General features: G+C 38.2%; 2 protein-coding genes across 4 annotated transcripts in view; both read right to left on the minus strand.

Moving 5' to 3' along the window:
• commd10 (COMM domain containing 10) overlaps window positions 1–2,707 on the minus strand; it is a 73,707-nt gene extending 71,000 nt beyond the window's left edge. The window contains exons 1-2 of the mRNA XM_063490026.1: window positions 2,587–2,707; window positions 261–351 (exon numbers count right to left, since the gene is read on the minus strand). Coding sequence (XP_063346096.1) covers window positions 261–351; window positions 2,587–2,615 — 120 coding nt within the window. The 5' untranslated portion in view covers window positions 2,616–2,707. The remainder of the gene's footprint in view (window positions 1–260; window positions 352–2,586) is intronic.
• Window positions 2,708–3,680: 973 nt separating this feature from the next.
• ap3s1 (adaptor related protein complex 3 subunit sigma 1) lies at window positions 3,681–14,958 on the minus strand. Of its 3 annotated transcripts, none has more exons than XM_063489946.1 (7): window positions 14,676–14,958; window positions 10,802–10,893; window positions 9,828–9,939; window positions 9,630–9,701; window positions 8,295–8,402; window positions 6,804–6,845; window positions 4,325–4,434 (listed from the first exon to the last, which is right to left on the minus strand). In XM_063489946.1, the coding sequence occupies exons 1-6, from the start codon at window positions 14,742–14,744 to the stop codon at window positions 6,810–6,812; spliced, it is 489 nt and encodes a 162-aa protein (XP_063346016.1). In that variant the 5' UTR covers window positions 14,745–14,958; the 3' UTR covers window positions 4,325–4,434; window positions 6,804–6,809. The 3 variants fall into 3 exon arrangements, with proteins under 3 accessions (XP_063346014.1, XP_063346016.1, XP_063346015.1); XM_063489945.1 differs by having other exon boundaries at window positions 6,804–6,887; XM_063489944.1 differs by lacking the exon at window positions 6,804–6,845 and having other exon boundaries at window positions 3,681–4,434.
• Window positions 14,959–19,832: the final 4,874 nt, after the last annotated feature.

The raw sequence follows: 19,832 nt of genomic DNA on the forward strand, positions 1-19,832 counted from the left end.
TTATTATTTTAAAGCGTTGCACTGCCTCCCATTAGCACTTCAAAAAAATAAAGAAACCACGCAAAGAGTCCCTTGAATAAAACATTTAGTTTGACGAGTCAATCTTGTGACAAACCAGAAAGATTAGCAGATCCAGGTCTGCGTGTGCATTAATTAGAGTCAAGTGTGAGCGATGCTCCAGTAAGTCTTTATGCATGCACGACAGCTTTGCTGCGAAGCCTCTCATCTTTGGCACAGATAACATTGTGCAGGCTCCATACCTTCAGATGAAGCTTCTGTATGATGCGGGAGATCAGTCTGGAGAACTTGTTCACATCAATTGCATTGATGAAAGTCACTGCTTCTTTTATGCTGTTTAAGAAAAAAATAAGAGTCACAAGTGTTAATGACAATGATGTAGGACATTCTCAGATCTCTTAGTTAAGAATCAGAGCTCAGGGCTCAGCATGAAAGATGGTTCTCTCAGACTGTCATTGAATTTCAAAGGTGCTTCTAAAAACATAAAGTGCTGATTGTTTTGTACCAAAGTAGCAGATCTCACAAGGTAAAAAAGAACATCAGCTGTAGTGTGAAGAGTGCATGGCAGCGTAAAGAGAGGGTATGTACTACAGAGTGAATGTAGAATTCTGGGACAATATTAATAACAATGTGGCAGATACACATGTTTTGATTTTATTGTAATTTATTTCATGTTTTTAAGCCAGACAGATGCATGAATGATCCTTGATCCTTTCATTTCTTCATCACTATATTTGAGCATCTAGCTCAAAATTGATGCCAGAGCTAGATGAAAATTATGCACCTACTTCGGTTTACTAGCAACATATCAGTAAAATCACTGGGTACAAAAACAGCATCTTAGAGAGACAGAGACTATCAGAGGTAAAGATTGGCAGAAGTTCACCAATCTCCACAAAGAGAATCTGGAGAAATCTCTGTGCACGAGGGACAATTAAAAACAGGCATGATTCTGTCATAAAAATCAATGCATGCAAGAATACGTCTGTGAATGCAGTTCCCATGCCATCCACAAATGTAGATTAAAGCTCTAGCATATAAGAATTCACATGTGAAGATGATCCCGAAATGCTGCTATCTTCTCTGCGCCAAAGCCTAATTCAAATCGACTGAGACAAAATGGAAAACTGCTCTGATGAATCAAGGTTTGAAATTCTTTTTGGAAAAACATGGACGCCACATCATCTGGGCTGAGAAGAAAAGGATCAATGAGCTTGTTATCAGCACTAAGGTCAAATGCCTGCTTCCCTGATGGTATGTGTGTGCATATGTGCACCGGCAACTTGCACATCTGGAATGTCTAAACCCATATATACGTTTCAGTGCTGAAGGGTATATGCTTCCATCCAGATGATGACTTTTTCAAGGAAGGCCTTCTCATATTTCAACATGACAATGGAAAACTGAATACTGCACTTAATACAACAGCACGGCTTTGTAGTAAAAGAGAACTTTCACCAACTGAAAACATCTGGAGCATCATGATTTAGAAAATACGGCAAAGAAGACTCAGGAATGTTGAGCAGCTAAAATCCCAAAAGTCAAACAACTTGTCTCCTCAGTTGCCAGATGTTTATGTACTGTTGTTATAAGAGAGGATACCATGAAATTAACTTTCATGAAATAATGAAAAGTCTTAGTTTACAAATTTGATATTTTTTTCTGTTATATTATTCCCAGATCATTGCCCATTGTTTTATTTAATACTGCACAATATCCCAGATAGACAGATGCACAGATGTCTGTCTATCTATGGTTGAGTGTACTGGCTCCTGGAAGAGGTCTATCCTCTTGGGCTACATAGGCTAAAGGTTATCACCGAGTAAAGCCTGATGGAAACGGGAATATTAAGACTGTTACAAATACAGATAATCAATTATTTAAAAATCCAACATGCTGAAATACTGGCCGATTTTTTTTTCTTTCAGACCCACTAAACATAAACAGATTTCCCTAATTTTTATAATATGTAGTTATTTACGTACTCTTGCAACTATACTACATATAGTAACAGAAAGTCTAAATGGGTAAAAGTTTTTTTATTCAAATCGGTTACATGATATGATTTCAACTGTCTTATTAAGTGGTTTAAAGGCGGCCAATACTTCTGCCCAGTTTCAAGTTGTAGTAGTTTTGTTTTTTAAGCATAAGTAGTAACTTGTACAGACTTAATTCTAAATATATCCTTGTGGGATTTTACTTAACCCGGCACCCCAGTAGTATTTTTATTTTACAAAGACACTGCTTAAGTGGAGTCATTGTGTGCATAAGTTCGACCACTGTAGCACAGTATGACTCGTTTATCCAGCCCACCAACATACTTGCTAATGTTACCACACCAGAATGAGCAAACGCGTAAGGCTAAAATGGAAGAAGGCGCATTTGTGCAATTCAATCTCACCAATATGTAAAAAAAGATAAATATAGATATCTTTTTCTAATATGTATTAAGGTAACAAATTACAATATCGACTTCTGACATGCCTTCGTATGCTACAGGTAGCTCAGAGTTTGCTACAAGATTAAATGTCGTTGTCATTTTTTTTTTCGGGGGGGGGGGGGTCCCACCTTTGTGTTTCTTTTATAATGGAAGTCATTGTAGTCTGCGTCCTTAAAAAATAGTGGTTGAAGAGTTGAAAAGCGTCAAAGCGACAGCAGCATCCTCACACTGTTGACATTCCGGCTTCCTGTTGTCACAAGACATGTCACGTGACCGTCAAAGCTGCGCGGCGATGCGCAGTCACGGCAGCGCGTGGAGCGCTGGCTGCTGTTAGCCTGCTGGATGGAGGGAAATCATTTACTTGCATTAAAAAAACGAAAACTTACTGCTGACATATGTGATCATTTCACTTTTAAAGTTTCTGTGATATTTGTTTTGCGTAAAAACTGCGCACAGTGAATCTCTGAAAATGCAACAGTCACTACGGAATCAGCGTTGGACAAATCAGTGCCTGTCCTGCAAGAAAAGCGCTAAAAACGGCAAAAGTACATAACATTTATTTTATAATGCTTTATCCGTCATTTACCAGAACAAATTTGGGGCTCTGCTGAATTTTTTTTTAAAACTTCCCCGTTACAGATGGACTGTTCTTCTGATAAAAGCCCAAATACAATGATGATAATACGTCATTTTAGTTTTCGTTTTCTGTTTAACTTGTTTTTAGGCAATAGAGGCGCGACATACTGGATATGAAGATTTTTGTTTTGTGTGAGTTTTGTGTGATTTTGTCCCAAATTTATTTTAAATTGTCCATTACACTGTTCTTTTTCCCCACCTCCGTGGTTTAAAATTAAGATTTGATACCCCAAAAATGTTTTCTTATGAATTGAAAGTAAAGTACAGTGGATCTGAGAATTTGTAATAAATGTTAGGCAGCATATTTATTTTAAACATTTAGTTAAATGTAATGTACCACATACATATTTAGCCAAGTATCAGGGGTGATTTGTGGCAGGAGGAACAAGCGTGAAAGGGAAGGTCTACAAGATGATAGTGAGACCTCATGTGATAGATGGTTTGGAGACAGTGGCACTGGCAAAAAGACAGGAGTCATCAGGAGAAACCGGGATAGGGTGAGACGGAGGCAGATAATCCACCATGGTGACTCCCAACAGGAGCAGCTGACATAAGATCGTTATAAAAATGAAGTAAGCCAAGCACACAGGTTTCATTTTGACGTTTATTATGTTGAAAAAAGAAGAGAAAATAAGTCATATACACACAAAAATTAAGAGCATCATTTGGTAAGACATGGTGAATCTTTGAAAAATACTTTGCATACAAATAAAAGAAAAATCATTTCATATATATTTTTCTGTCACACAGCATATCTTCAACATAATAATCTTCTGTACCCTAAATCTCTCAATACTGTACTAAACTGGTTCCAATTTTGGATTCGAAATAGTTTTGCTTTCACTTTTACTTGACTGATTCTTTTAGTCTGGAAAAAAACAAACTTGTAAGACTGCCCCAAAAGGCCACTTCCTGCCACGCAATTCTCTTTCAAGTAAACACTTTAGCAGATTCCAGTGAGCTGAAAGTCATGAGCCAACCTTCAGTGAGGCGTAAGGAATGTACCATTCATAAATAAATACTTACTTTTACTTCAAACTGAAAAAAATAACACAAGAAGAAAGAGAAAGCACACGTACAAGGAGTGTCAGATCACACAGTACCTTGAAAATTTATAGTTTTGATAAAAGTTGGTGAATTGAGGTTGTGGTAAACAGATTGCATCACTGTAAACATTGGCTGACATCTGCAGGTTCGGGATCTCGCTGCCACTATTTGAAGGAGGGTAAATTTGGCACTTTTATGCTGATGTCACCAATGTTGATGTTTCTGGGCATTTCCGGGAGGTTCATGTTCTTTACAGCTGATACGGCACGAGCGGGTGCTCCTGCAATACCGGCCTATACACACACACGCACAAAAAACACACACAAGGAGGGTTGATAAGACACAAACCAGTGAAGCAGAAAACATGCCGTTACAGGACGAGACACTGAAAAGTGAACACTCGACACACACAGTGCTAAACAAAGTACTAGACAATCAACTGCTGACAAAATGCAAAAGCACTGACAGCTACTGAGACAGACAACATGTGCAAATGTACATTCAGATGCCTTCATAGCTTCATACGCACATGCATTATTTTTCTTATTTTCTCGAGAATGATTGGATCACAACCAGAGCCAATTATGCGTCAACGGTGAGGACATACTGTACTACACCATTCACTGATTTTGAGCACTACTGGACATTCATCAAATGGACAAAAGGCAGCATTGCTTGGAAAGTGAACCCACCGGACTCTTGAGGACCGATAAGGTTAAAATGGAAGGAGAGAATTGGGTAAAGCAGAAGAATGGATTTGATATGAAGACGGTAATGATGTTCGGATAGATAGGTGGGTAGATTTTAGAAAACGTACAATGTTTGCTTTAGGAGTAATAGTACAGGTGATACTATACCTCTAGTGAGTTGAATTACCTCTGGGAGCCTACACATGACAGTAGCTAACATTTTTCTGTCTAAATACATATGAACAAAAAAAAAAAAAAAATAGTGTGTCATTTGCATGTGTGTTGTGTTAACTACTGATGATAGGAAAAGGCTGTAAGCCTACTAGCACTAAACTACAATGGGAGATCTGTTTTCAGTTACAGAGGAGGCACTTCACTCTAACACAATGAATCTCAATGTGAAATTATATAAGCGAAATTGAGCGTTTTTAAGGGAAGAATCCAGCCAAGTATAGCTTTTTATGATCAATAACACAGATCTGAAGATACTGAATGATTTGATGTTTTTGTCTCGAGTACGAGCAGACATTTGAGAATCAGTGCGGTTAGAGAACCCCCAGCTAAATCTTTGGAAGACAGACCCAAAAATGACCAAAAGGATAGAAAACTGCATGATCGCTGCCTCGCTAGAAATGAACACCCTTGTAAATAATTTCAGAGCCTGACAGGCAAGGTACGCTTGGAATGGAGATTAATCCACTTCATGTTTCATAAGGTTATTTCAATAGGCTGTTTGTCTTAAGGGGTGTCCCTCCCTCTGCCAGGAGTCAAGGAGACTTGTGTTAGATGGAAAGATGACCGTGTCGTTAATCGAAAGGAATGCTGAGCCAGCAAATTGGCTCAGCATTAACAGTGAAGGATACTTTTTTGCTTTGCAGCAGGTCGCCTGGAGACCTGCTGTGCAAATCCATTATAGTGGGTTTTTAATAAAGTACTGTGTGACGAACACACACAGAAATAGCAACACCAGCTTCGTGTCACATAACTGCAGTTTGATTCTGTGCTTCATGCAAATAAAGAGCCTTTTGAAAAACTCAGTCTCGTTTATAAATGATATCAGTGTTAAAGAATGCTAGAGGTTTTTCATTTCTCATTTACGTCAATCTACATGTACTGTAGTTTAGAGGAAACAGCTCATTTACTTTCTCACCAAAAGTTTGATGTAAAGGTTAATAGAAAATGCGCCCATGCTCTGCGGCCTTAGCCAGTAATTTAGCATGTAGATTGAAAACCCCGGGAAACAAATGAGTTACTTTTGTCTTCTGGCTCTGGTAAAAAATAAGAAAAGTCACCTTCCAGCTCCTCCAAAGCTCGCTGTGCATGTGTAAAAACAATATTTCACTGTTTAAAAAGGGACATTTTTGCTAGAAATGTTCTTGGCTGGGACTTCTATTATTATATTGTTTCTGCTGGGCAACACACAATCCTACAGTAAAGTCTCGAGCCACCCCTCATTTCTTTATATTTTGCTTCCAAGCAAAAATTGGTGTTTAACAATAGTTCTCCGTGCTGCACCTAGATCCCATTTTCCTAGTAAAAATAGAACTCAAGACTTTTTCATAGTAGCGAATAGCCCAGTATACAATCCCAGACAAACTGCACTTTGGTGACCTTTAGAGATGCTAGTTGGTTTTACATAGACAAGGTAAAACATTTCTTTATTTCTATCTATGCAAAGCTAAGTTATCCACCTGCTACATACAAACCACTCACACATAAAACTTGTATCTTTTTATTTAGTTTTTTTATTAGAAAGACAGCATGCTACTACATCTCTAGACTGCAATTTCAACGACCGTGACCGTTTTTGTTCCTGATTAAGGAGGGAAACATTTTTGGGTCTGCCACGAAAGATTCCTACTGTATGTTAGTGACGTCACTTTACTTCAACATGGAGGGCCATATGAAGAGACTCAAGAGGGGGGGTAAACTGCAGTTAAGGTTACAGTACTTGGTTGTAAATTTAGCAGTACCTGTGTCTACCTGTCCTGCCTGGTAGACTGAAAGATAAACGTCTGTAAAGAGAGAGAGAGAGAGAAAGAGAAGAATGGAAAGAACTGGACAGGGTCAGGAAAAAGAGGAATGAGGAATGTTAAAGCAGATTAAAGTAATTACAGTTTATCTCCACAGAAAAAAAGTGATAGGACCCATCATACACCACAACTGTAAACTGTATACTACAATTATGTATTATGTATGCGAAATATAGAGATATTATGTGACAAGAACGTGCGTTTTGAAATGCGATTAATATCATAATCGTTCCTTGCCAGTCGTGGAGAAGAATGGCTCATTCCTTGGTCTCCAGAGACTGACCTATAATAGAACAGTGTCACTTTCAATTAGCATCAGTGTGATAAACGAACTCTGTGGTCTACGATAGGTCCAAGAGGGAAGAGACAGAGCAGCTCAGATGATCGTAGAACAGTAAAGGATCTGCTTACAGAAGGTCAATCGAAAAGGAAGAGTCTGTCTGGTTAAAAGCACACAATGCAGCTCAGATTATTAAAAAATATATACACTTTTAAAAAAAAGAAAAAAAGGAAATCTACTGTTAGAGCACACAATTAATCAGCCAGTTAAAAACCTGAACATGAAACCCTTCAATTTGTCAAGGAAGCAAACAAAGTAGAAACAAATTTGTATGACTTTGTGACTTTCGCTGCAAGAGTAAAAAAGGATTTCACCAAAACTCTGACTCACTGCTGATACATTACTGCAGCGTGCTGCAAGTACTTTGGAAACAAAGGACCAAATCATTAGTGCAGTTAGATTTTAGGACTATCAAATGCTACAATCCACATTATTTTGCAAATAAATGATTTCATAAAATTGTCTCTGGCTGTCTGTCAAATTAAAATCAAATTAAACTTTTCAATTCGTAAAATGAATGTTTCTCTGCTAGCAAAAGCTGTGTGCAAAGCAAAGCAATGTCCTTGCATAGAGCAGTTATCTAAGCAAGGACACTGGCTTGTAGATGCAAGAAAACAAGTTTGAAAAGCATTTACTACAACACGGATAGCGCAGAAACTTCACATTCTCTTCTAAAATAAAGAGCATATAAAGACACAGCCTGGAACCAGCATATTTTCACTACTGTATTTCAAATATAGATGATATGGCTGATTTTATGGTCACTGAATCTGGAGGTGCTTTGGAAAATGGTACAGTTAAGTCTCCATAGAAATGGTAGAAGTGATGACTATGACTGTATAGTATACTGAGAGATACAGGAGAGAATATGTTGAGTCTTGATCTGAGTTGAGAGCAGTGCAGCAGCAGGAAAAGAGGCCCAAAAAAAGAGCACAAACACTCAAGAGTGGGTAGGGAGCATCCACAAGGTCACTGGAGAATAGCATGCAGGGTGCAGCATACACACATGCCTGCATACTGTATACACCACCTCAGAGTTTGGCGGTAGCATTAAGTCATACATACAGTTGAACTGGCAGGGTCACGCTTACCTCAGACTTCTCCATCTTGTTCTGGGCATCCACCTGCGTGATGATTTCATTCATGTTGGTCTCCAGGACCATCCCACCCATTACCATCTCGGCCAGAATGTTGTGGACCTGAGAGGAATTAGACGTGAATCTAATCATCACGCAAAGCTTTTTCCTCATATTGCAGTATTACAGTGCTGTGAAAAAGTCTTGAGACACCCCTTATTCTGTGTATTATTCTGTATAAACATGGCGTGTCTTGGCATGGTGTGTAGTGACTCCTTAAAATAAAACTTTTTTTTTTTTTTAACTGGGTATGTGGAGGACAAAATAAGACGTGGTGGGCCTGGATTAAGAAATGGGAAAAATCCAACAAAGACCTGACAGATACATCTGGCCCTTCGCCTGATCCATCTACTGTTTGCCAAAGCCTCATCGGAAACAGTCTGAATGCAAGGGTGGCTGCCATGAAGCCATTCATAAGGAAGGAAAATGTGGAGAAAAGACTGACGTATGCCAAACTGCACAAGAACTGGACTAAAAATCAGTGGCAACAGGTCTGATGGAGTGATAAATCCAAATGTGACATTTCTGATTCAATTCTCATCAATATGTACAGAGGTGCAACAGTGAGTGTCAAAAGCCATCTTTAAAACACAGAGGAGGCTCTGTGATGGCTTTTGATCTTGACAGAATTGATGGAATTTTGGACGTAAAAAATTACCATCAAATTTTGAACCACCATGCAAAATCATCTGGAAAGCATTCAAATAAAAGCTTTGGTTGTCCTCCAAGAAGCCTGGAGAATTATTGCTGAAGATTCCTTAAAGAAATTCTAAGAAAGCTTGTCTAACAGAGTTCAGGTTGTACCAAATATCAGTTTTCAAAGCTGTTTTTGCCTCATATACTTCATTTCCATGTTTGCACCCATTTCCCATTTTCTTTGCTAAATATAAAAGTAAAGTATGTGACCTTTCTAAGCGTTTTATTCTTAAAATAACAATACAGTGATTTTTCTGATTTTTTTGGCTCCCCCTTAATCAAGTTTAACCAGAACCAAAGCAGTATTGCCTGAACTATCAAACAAAACAATGAGGGAGAATAGACAACATTTGTAGCCAAACTACAGATCAATCTGAATCGGTACCCTAAACACTGAATTAACTATATAAGAACAAAAATGCCACTACACAACATGTTATGGAACAAGGCAGGTTATCAAATTTTGTACCATAACATGAGTCACTAATGGCTACAACTGATTTCTGATTTCATAAGAGGTCGAGGTCGTTCCAAGGCTCAAGCAAATGGTATTATAAACATGCTACATCATAAAGAGACAAATGAATTTATTACCTTGTCGACATGGAAAATTAAGTCAAGCTCACAGACGTTCTCAAAGCACTTGTCCAGCGTTTCCACAAATACCTGCAAACAAAATAGAAGAAAGGGCTTATAGACCTAAAGGAACACAGTCTGCAAGAAAGATCCTGAAAGCACACCGACAGCTATGGTGAAACAGATGGTGGCATTATTGTTTTCCCAGGCTTTTACCTGGATTAAGTCTAAAATTCCTAGTTCACTCTCTGAGGAGTCGACACAAAAGACAAAGTACAACGTGGCATAGTGTCTGTAGATCAGCTTGTAGTCTGATCCTCCAATCAACCTGAAAAACAAGAGGCAAGAAAACATTAGAGAGATTGCTCCTCGTCAAATATATAATGAGGCCTGTCAGGCATGCCATAGAAACTACACTCTACTATACACTCAGATAAGGGAATCTTAATGTATGCTAATCTTTTGAAAGTACGCACAAGGTTCACGGGGAGTTTAACACTCAGAGAGAACTCTGAACCCTGAGAATGACCTGATTTAACTAGTATGAAGTAAACACAGATAAAGACGTGAAGAAAAATAACAATATCATTTCAGTTATTATGAGTCAGTGTAAAGGTAGTACACAACATATACTAGCGTGAAAAGCTATAAAATGGTAGTGGTTATTCATCCTCTTGCTGGGTTTGATAAGAAATCACAGTTTCTGTTAACAACAGGAAATGTAGTAACTCTCCCTCGGTATTATGCAATTATTAAATAAAATGAGTAAATGAAATTAGTTTTGGGTTGTGGGCTTTTTTTATGCGTTTCTTGCGCTCTCCATTCAGTGACTAGATTCTTATTAGGTGTTTTTTTGCTATGTATATTTTTTCATTACCCTTCAATTTTGCAAAGTGTAATGAGACAAAAAAAATATGCAAGAGCAACTGCGAGCAGTGATGTTTCACAGTTCCACGCCTAGTTCCTCATTCATGAATGTTAAATGAAGATCAAACGAACACCGTTGCTATTGATTGTCATTCATACAGCCCTCCAAGCTTTCCTTTGGAGAGTGAAATTAAGTCCTGTAATGTTGCGTCAAAGTCAATTAGCTTCTGGAGTAGATTACTTCCACTAAAGCCTGCTTCTTTAGCATTTAGACACAGTCGCGTATGCACAAACAGACTCAACCGAGTGCCCTCATAACTTACATTCCTCCTTCGAGGAAATTGCAGACATTCTCATCTCTTTTTGAGACCAAGTGGAAGGTTTCCCTGATGATCTGTTGCTCTGTGTCTTCATTCTGGAGGATAAATTAGGAAACAAGAGGCTGTTAAACACAGAAGCGACAGTAAACAACGTGATGTTTGCCCACTTAATTGCTTCCAGTGAGCCAGTTCATTACTATTAGCCAGAAGACTGGTCTGACGGGATATTAATGGTTCCTCTCACCTCTCCCTTTTTTTTTTGTTTTGTTTTGTTTTGTTTTTTTTATTAAATACGTGTATTCCTAAGTAGCTAAAAATAAAAGATTTATATAACAAACATTCTGTCAAAATCAAATATACAATACCCAGAGGTCACAGAGGCTCTTACTGAACCTTGTCAAGGAGGCTTATCTCTGCAAAGAGATGAGATTATGTTCAAAGCATTCAATATCCTTAGGCATGTTTGAATGAATAAGGGAACAAAAATCTTCTTCATCAGATTGTTCTGTCTTTTAAAACATGTTGAGGGCCCAGAGAAAGGATCTAAAAAGACAGTCTCTGCACTGTCTTAATACAAGCTCAACAACCTTGCTAAAAATCTGCTTTATTGCAACTCTAACAATGACACAGTCTCACCAAAGGGTGCTAATGTCCTCTCTGGATCTATAACAGTTCAGTGAGCAAAGGGAGAGCAGAGGGTGACCAGTATGCAGCTGGCTGGAAGGCTAAAAATCAGTCATGTGACGTGCAGCATGGGACTTAATGAAACAGTCACAAAGCAGAGCAGAGCAGTGAGCCTATTGCAGAAACAGCAGCAGCTTTTAAAAATGTCAGAGTTTGAGAGTTTCCCCATCTGGCTACATGAACCTGTCAATCTATTTGAAATTCTGGAGGTTCACAAGCAGCAACACAGTATAAGTTACATTTAAGGACCAACAGGAGGCTAAATAAATAACAGGATAATATATGTTAACATATTTCATGTGGTAGCCAAACATACCAGAAACCCTAAGATTATAGAAGGAGATTTTTAATTACTAGTATTCAAATTTTAAACTGTTAAAAATATTACCAGGTGAAGCAATTTTCTCGTTATGATACTGAGAAAATCGTTATCAATAACGGTCACCAGCAAAAATCTGAGCCCTACTCACCTTCTTCAATCCCCCTCCACCTGAGGACTAACCAGTTATGGTGAAACCACACCCACTGTAACAATTGTTGGAAATTGATATCACCATGGTGACAAATGCAAGTCAAAACAATGACCAAAACTACATATGATGGTCACTATACAGCATTTCCCATTATGCAGTAGTTAGTATGCCAACAGGGGGCCAAAGAAGGTCAGCCAATGAGCCTGTGACACAGGACATGGCTGCCTAAGGCTCACTGATGTACAAAGAGTGCAAAAAAGATCTACTACAGCACAAGAAGCTGACAACCCTAATACTGGCTGTCATAGAAAGTTGAACCTTTATTTGTATGGGGCCTGTGTAGCCACAGACCACCACAGAAACCACCAGCAATGAGATCAGAACAGAACAGTGTAAAAAGGAGAACTGGTCTGAACATTTACACCACATGTGCCATCAGGTCTGTGTTGCATTATTTACGCGTGGAAAGAAGGCAGCCAGGAACTGGCTTGCCAGCATAGGCATTGTGTTATACTCTGTGCAATATCCAACTGGGAAACGGTGGCTAGCAGTTATGTTTATGCTACATTAACAGATAGCGTATACCCTTTCACAGCAACAGTTTTCACTGATGCAGAGGTGTTATTCAGCAGAATAATGTGCTCTGCAACACTGCAAAAAATAACTCTGGAATGGGAATATGACAGAGGTCAGCATCACTGTGCTTGATAGCACAGGACACCTTCAGAGCTGTTTGGACAGCCCGGAAGAAGGGGAGCTACAAAATATTAGGCAGGTGGTTTTAATGTTGCAGCTTTCACAGTGTATGTTTATCCACCAGCCTCCACTCATGGGTCTGCACATCTATCCTATAGCACGTTTTAGTTTTTTGTTTTACTTTTAATACAATGAACCACAATGTCCTCATCAAAAAAAAAAATAAAAATAAAAAATCATAAAATAAGCAAAGCAACTTTTTTGTAAAAGCAGTAGCACAAAAAAAGTCTATACTGCTACATAAAAGTTATGGCTTACATTACTTACTGATGATGAATGAATTATATATAGGGAGAATTTTTATGTGCACATATTTCTCCCTCATGTCAGACTGGACAGATGCTTTGGGTTTATGTCTGAGCCAGCAGGCTGGATTTAACAACCAGAACAACGCCTCTTCAGCTCTGCCACTCAATGCAGACACACGCACACATGCATATATAAGGCACAGCCACACTAAGACAAACAACATACCAAGGCCGAGGCTTAACAATAAACTCTTATCAATAAACTGAGTCCTAAAGATAGTTTTCAACAGTCAGCCGGATGTGTGAAATTGTATATGCAGCCAGCCTGTAAGCCGACACCTCAACTGGTAACATAACAGATGGCACCTACATGGACTACTTCTAATCCAATCAATTTGTGTTTACCCTCCTGAAATACAAACGCATTAATGTCCATCTCAATAAATAATTATGCAACATGGAAAATGAATCTGAACAAATATTTTTATGGTTAAATTCATTTGCTGCTTTCTATTTTGAAACCAAACTCCTTTTAGAGATTCTGCTTTCTAAAAATGATGCATACATAACAATGAATACATAAAACAAAGAAAAGCGCCAAATCAGCAGACTGGAGGATCTGTAATGAGGATGCCAGACTGACTAATCAATCAAATTACCACTTGGTATATACTTATGTTTTTAAATACAGGCTGCTGGGTGATGCACATCATGTGTTTTCTTAAATCTAATCTTTTTGGGATGTTGTTCTACCCTAAAAACATTCAGTTATCTAGGCTGAGATCAAATCGGAAATCTGCATTTATGAGTTCCAGCTGAATCAAACTCCAGTGCTTCTAAATCCACTGTTGAACAGCGCAACGAAACTCACATGTGAAAAGCAGGTGCTTGGAAAGTGTGCAGAATTTTTAAGCAGGCTTAACTTTTTTCTGGCAATTCATCTGTTAATCAACTTATGTTTGTCCTCCCAAATTGTCCCCAAGAGTTCATTCAGGGAGCTGGACCAATGCATGTGCAACCTTGTTATTGTGATACCTACATAAAAAGAAGGCCGAGGTCTTGAGGTATAAATCCAATTATAAGACCAAGCGGGCACAGCTCACACAGCAAATGACATTACATAACCTGCCATTTGTTACCTGTAGCTGTTTAAACAGAGCAGGTATCCTGCTTTAGTGATGACAACTTACAGGCAATAATCTCACGGCATCAGTGATGGTGATGGGATGGACTGAGCACGAGTTACTCACAAGGGCCACAGCTATTACAGTCATGTGACACAAACAGTAAACCTGCTTCGGGCTGTGCATCACACAGACTGTATATAGGCTGCATGAGATTAGATTTAATAAGCTAAGTGAATAAAACGGAGCTCACTCCTGTTCACGCAGCCTCAGCGGGAATGTGATAGCCTCGCTTCGGCTTGCACACGTTTAATTATTCATATTTTTAAAGGCCAGCGTGGATCAGAGTGGCATCTTATAGCCTACATCAGTTTGAAACAACTGCACATTATTGAAGTATCCACAGCTTCCCATTCAAACAGTGTGCAGCACAGTATCATTAATGCTGACAGTGATTGAATTTTTTTAAAAGTGTCCTCAGCACAGCTGTACAGCTTGTGATTTTTTTAATTAACCGTTTCCACGTTGACCCGTGAATCACACATATGTGCAGTAAATAAATGAAAAATATTAAGAAGAAATTTTCACTCACATAATGTTCGTAGAATTTAGAAAGCCTTGGTTTCCCGTGGTTGTTGAATATTAAAATGGCTTTTATCATGATTGTAGCGGATCAGAATGAGGCGGGGAAGAGAAAGGGATCAGTCTGCGAAAGACTGGTGTCCGTCAGCTCCGGTGAACCCAGATCTGAGCGGGATTCACGGCTAAAGCCCGTCTCGATTAAAGGTTAGTAAACGGGATAGCTTCGAGCTACACTCTGCTACTCCTTCATCGTCTCTTTACGGAAATATTCCACGTCAAGGACCAGTCATGCTCTCCTCCTCCTGCTACAGCAGCCGAGATGGCTCAAACTTTGCTGTGGGTAAATGCAAATCACGGGGTTAAAAAAGAAGAAGAAGAAAGAGCGTTTATTGATTTGTTCCTCATTCTAAGAGTGATTCTCTGCACATTCACCCACTGGGGTCAGCCCAAGCATTTTCTTTATCACTGAAATTTGGGAAGTAAAGCTTATTTTACTGTGATCACCATTTTTCATATTAAGTTGATGTTTCTTCATCTTCTTCATCTTAGTGGAACTTAGATTACCCCTAAAAAGTCCTGAAAACTTATTAGAGTGACTTTAAAGGTAGGATAATATTCATAACAGTCACATCTTTGGCCAGTTAACCTAAAGCACATATCTCTGGACAATGAGATGCAGGTGGTCAATGGCGTCACCAAGGGGGGGGGCACTGGCCATCCACCACGACTATCCTATGTTGCTAATAATGTTATTAACGTGATTACAAGAGAGCAGAAGACACCCAACAATCAATCGATCACTTAAAACAGATTATTATGGATTTCAAATCTTATATCTTATTTTCATCTTATCTGGTTAAATTCTGGTCCCTATTTTCAGTGATATCAACTTTAATAGCAGGAAATTAAGTAGGTATATAATAAGCTATATTTGACAACAGCATAATAAAACTAGAAATTCTGCTTTTAGTGTGCCACCCCAATATTTTTAGTGGCCCCAAATAGCCACCCCAATGAAAAAATTCTGGAGGTGCACCTGGGTGAAGTAACTAGAGGAAAACCACCCAAGCACACGGGAGAGCATGTAAACTAAAACCGTCTTGCCATGAAAACACAGGACTAACCCTGAAGCACTGAATGCCAAATGAAAATTTTATCCAAAGTTCACAAGGTTGATTATCTGGGAATATTTTATATATTGTTAGTGCATTCTCCAAAAATTTGCATTTGGGTCTGGTGACATTAGAGGAAAAGTGATGAGGTCACAAACACTGACCAGGTTAACAAAGGACCAAGAATTCAATCATCAAATTTCATGACGATATAAAAATATGAGATATAGCCATGCTCAAGAAGAGTATTTTCTGCTCTGTTAACTCTGTAACATCCCCAATACATGTTAACAACAGTAAAATGTGTTGTAGTCTTGTTTATGTTCTCAGTTAAACTTTTAACTTCAAAGAAACTTTTTTTGAAATTATAAACATAAGAATTTTTAACATTTGCCAGTGTTTGGAAATGTTGCCTCACCTTTTGGCACACATTTAGCCTTTTAATTTAAACATGTTTTTAATCGTTTTTTGTTTTTTGGTCCATCCATCCATTCTCTTCCAGTTATCCACGTTAGGGTTGCAAAGGGGGCTGGAGCTTATCTCATTTCTCATATGGCAAGAAAGGCCAGGTAGACCCTGTACAGATCACCAGTCTATTGCATGGTCAACACATTTGTGCTTAATTTTATGACACAAAACTTTTTGATTTTGTGTTACAAAACTGGTTTAAAAGTAACTTAACTCTAAAGCAACTTGTTTTTTAAGTTAGAAATTCCACATTTTTCACATCATCATTGATCCTGGCCGATTTCAGTAATATTTATTATAGTAAACGTTAGAACATCTGGTCCTCTAATGGTTTTTATATGGTTTAATGTAAACATCTGCATGAAAAATGCTATGCAGTCTAAAGGTCCTCTTGCACTAAAAACACAAACTTGAACGATGATTTAGGCAGCTAGTAACTGTTTTTTGTTGTCACCATACAGCATACAAAAACAAGGCTGTCTTTTAAAAAGATGAATTTACAAAGAAGACTCAGCATTGTAAAAAAACAAAACAAAAACAAATGCAGTCGTGTGAAAAGTTTACTCCAGATGCTGTGCAGTCCCATGAAAAACTGTGTTCACCCTTATATTATAAAAGAGTAAATAGCAGCCAGGTGCTGCTAATCAAATGCAATTCACTGACTGATAACCAATAAGTGTGACTACCTCTATAAAACCAGAAGTTCTGGCACTTTGCTCCTCTGGAACATTCAGGTTTGTGTGAACACTAAATGTTAAAGTTCATAGTAGAAGAATTAATAAGAGACTGAATAGAAACCTGATTGAAAGAGGTCAACACCAGAAAGCTTCTTCTCTCTATAAAAAACATGGCAGCACAGCTTAAGTTTGCAAAGCTGTCTCTGAACTTCTGAAGGACGTGACCGAAGTGCTGATGTCTGTCATATTTCACAGGACCACATTTGGCAAAAAAACAAACACAGCTTATCAATGCAAACACTTCATACCACGTCAAGTACAGTGGTGGAGGGGTGATGATTGGGTTTGTTTTGCAGTCACAGGACCTGGGAACCTTGCAGTCATTGATTTGACCATGAACTCCTCTTTATAAATATCTCTATAAATATACATATGAGGCCATCTGTCCAAAAGTTAAGGCATGGATGAAACTGGGTCATGCTACAGGACAATAATAGCAGCAGCAAATCTAAACCAGAATGACTGAAAAAGAAAAAGAAAAATCAAGGTGTTGCAACAGAACACTGAAGGTACAGACCTCAACTTGGCTGAAATGCTGTGACAGGACTTAAGAGAGCTGTGCATAAGCAAGTGTCCGCAAACCTCAATGAACTGAAGCAACATTGTAAAGAAGATTGGCCAAAATTCCTCTACAACAATGTGGGAGACTGACAGTCATACAGAAAACAATTCCTTCAAGTTATTGCTGCCAAAGGAGCTTCTCGAAGCTACTGAATTTTGGAGTGTTTTCGGGGTTTTTTGCAGAACTGCAAAAAACTTTATTTTTCACATGAGCACGCAAACTATTTTGGAACATTAGCTATATTAAAAGCTTGTTGTTAGTTTGAGAGTAAATTTTTGGATAATATTTGCCTTATGTAGCCTTTTAGGTAGCCACACAATGTCAAATTGCTTGAGTAAGCTTTAAGTTTAGCTATATATACAAAGCTAGGTAAATATTATTCAGTATAATTTTCATTTAATCTGGTAAATATTTATTACTGCCACAAAAGAGCTGCAGTTTGGAGGGGGGGGGGGGGGGGGGGGGGCTTTTTCCTCAATGTGGGCAACTCCACCTGGATAATCAAGATTCAAAGTTTCAGCCACAAGGTGGAGCAAAACTTCATTTTACAATGCTGATGTGGCAGCTCAGAGGAAAACTTGGCATATTGTGATGCAAAGAAAGTTCACCACTCTTGATTCTAGTAAATACGAACCTGATGCTTCCTCAGACAGGTTGGATTTTCCTCTAAAGTACAGATACGTGTTGGATGACAGAAAACAATTGCAGAGTATTCCTGCTGGAAAAACCTGAGCTCAGCCATGGATTTAGACTCTAATCTGAAGTCAAAGTAAATAAATAAAACAAATGATAACAATTAAGTTTTATGATAAAATTTTCAAAAAAACAACAATTACATAGATTTATGTAAGTTATGTACGAAAAACGTAAAAACTGTCTTTTTCATCTCCATTTGAGCATGACATGGTGACCAAACTTAGCTCTCTAATATCTTTTTATCTTTTATATTTTAATCAGTCACTGCACTGTACAAACTATTTATTCATTTATTTATTTCCCGTATTGACCCACGGCACACACTTTTGTCACATTTTATTTTTGAGACAAGCATGTGGAGGACTGGAAAAGAATCACCTGTGTGGAATGTGTTGCGTGTCTTAAGAAAAATTTGCATTAAGGTGGGACTCACTGATAAACAGCTGCTAGAACACAGTGTGAAGATGTTGGCTATCTCATCCAAAATATTTGTCTGACTGGTTCTCTTTGTTTCTATTTGAAAGGAAAATTTTCACAGTCAGACAAGAAAATGAAAGCATTTAATCTTTTTGATCTCCATACTATGTCACATTTTATGATCAAAAATGTGCATAGATTTAAATCTACCTTTATTTCCACTTATGCTGACAGTCAGCTGGTTATGTTTGTTTATGAGTCTCCCATCATAACATATGCTGGTCTGGTACTTTTCCACCAGTGATAACCTACACCCAGGAAAGAAAGAAAAAAAAAAACAGCCCGTGCTCATTGCACAATCTGTAATTGAGTATTCACCCATTTTTTTTTTCAAATAGATAACAGCTACTTAAGTTGCCTTCTTGAATTAATTATTTTATTTTATTTTTATTATTATTAAAGGATTTTCTTTTCTTTTTCTTCTTCTCTTTGCATAGTTTATAATTTACATATATAAAAACTTGTTGTAGCTTTTTTTTTATTTTTAATAAAGCATTTTTTCAGTACATCTCTACAGTATTAATCTAATGACTTCGTGCAACTAAATCACTTCATGCAACTAAATCAAAGCTAAGCTAATGACAAATACTATTAAAATATACAGTAATATATGCAGACACACATTTCATGTCTCCCATAACATGCCTGCTGCCAATCAAACTTTTTTCCCACGTTTTCTCCTCCATCCTGATTTAGGTCTGCAACAAACACCTTGGATCAATTCAGAGGAGAGCGCCCACAAAAAGAGGGGAGCAAGGCCATTACTAGAGGAATGTCTCGGTGGGAGAAGAAAAGGAGACAGAAAGACACAAGAGGTGTCTGTGTTTGTGACAACGTGGTGGAGCCGGTCTCAGAGAGGATTAGTCCAAGTTGTTAAAGTGTGAGATTAACGGATATCTTAGTCAGAACATACAAACATAAAATTCACACCTTGTAACCTCTATAAATTAAGTGCGGTGAAAATACAACCCCGTGTTTCTGTAACTTTCCAGCGAGAGAATATTCAAAATTTAAATTGGACTGTTAGATGTGGGCGTTCACCACTTTCCGTAATGGTACAGTCCGTCTCCAGCTCCCCCCAAAATTTGCGGCGCCGGCCTATAAAAACTAGCGGA

This window comes from Pelmatolapia mariae, linkage group LG12 (assembly GCF_036321145.2).
Source record: "Pelmatolapia mariae isolate MD_Pm_ZW linkage group LG12, Pm_UMD_F_2, whole genome shotgun sequence".
NCBI lineage: Eukaryota > Metazoa > Chordata > Actinopteri > Cichliformes > Cichlidae > Pelmatolapia > Pelmatolapia mariae.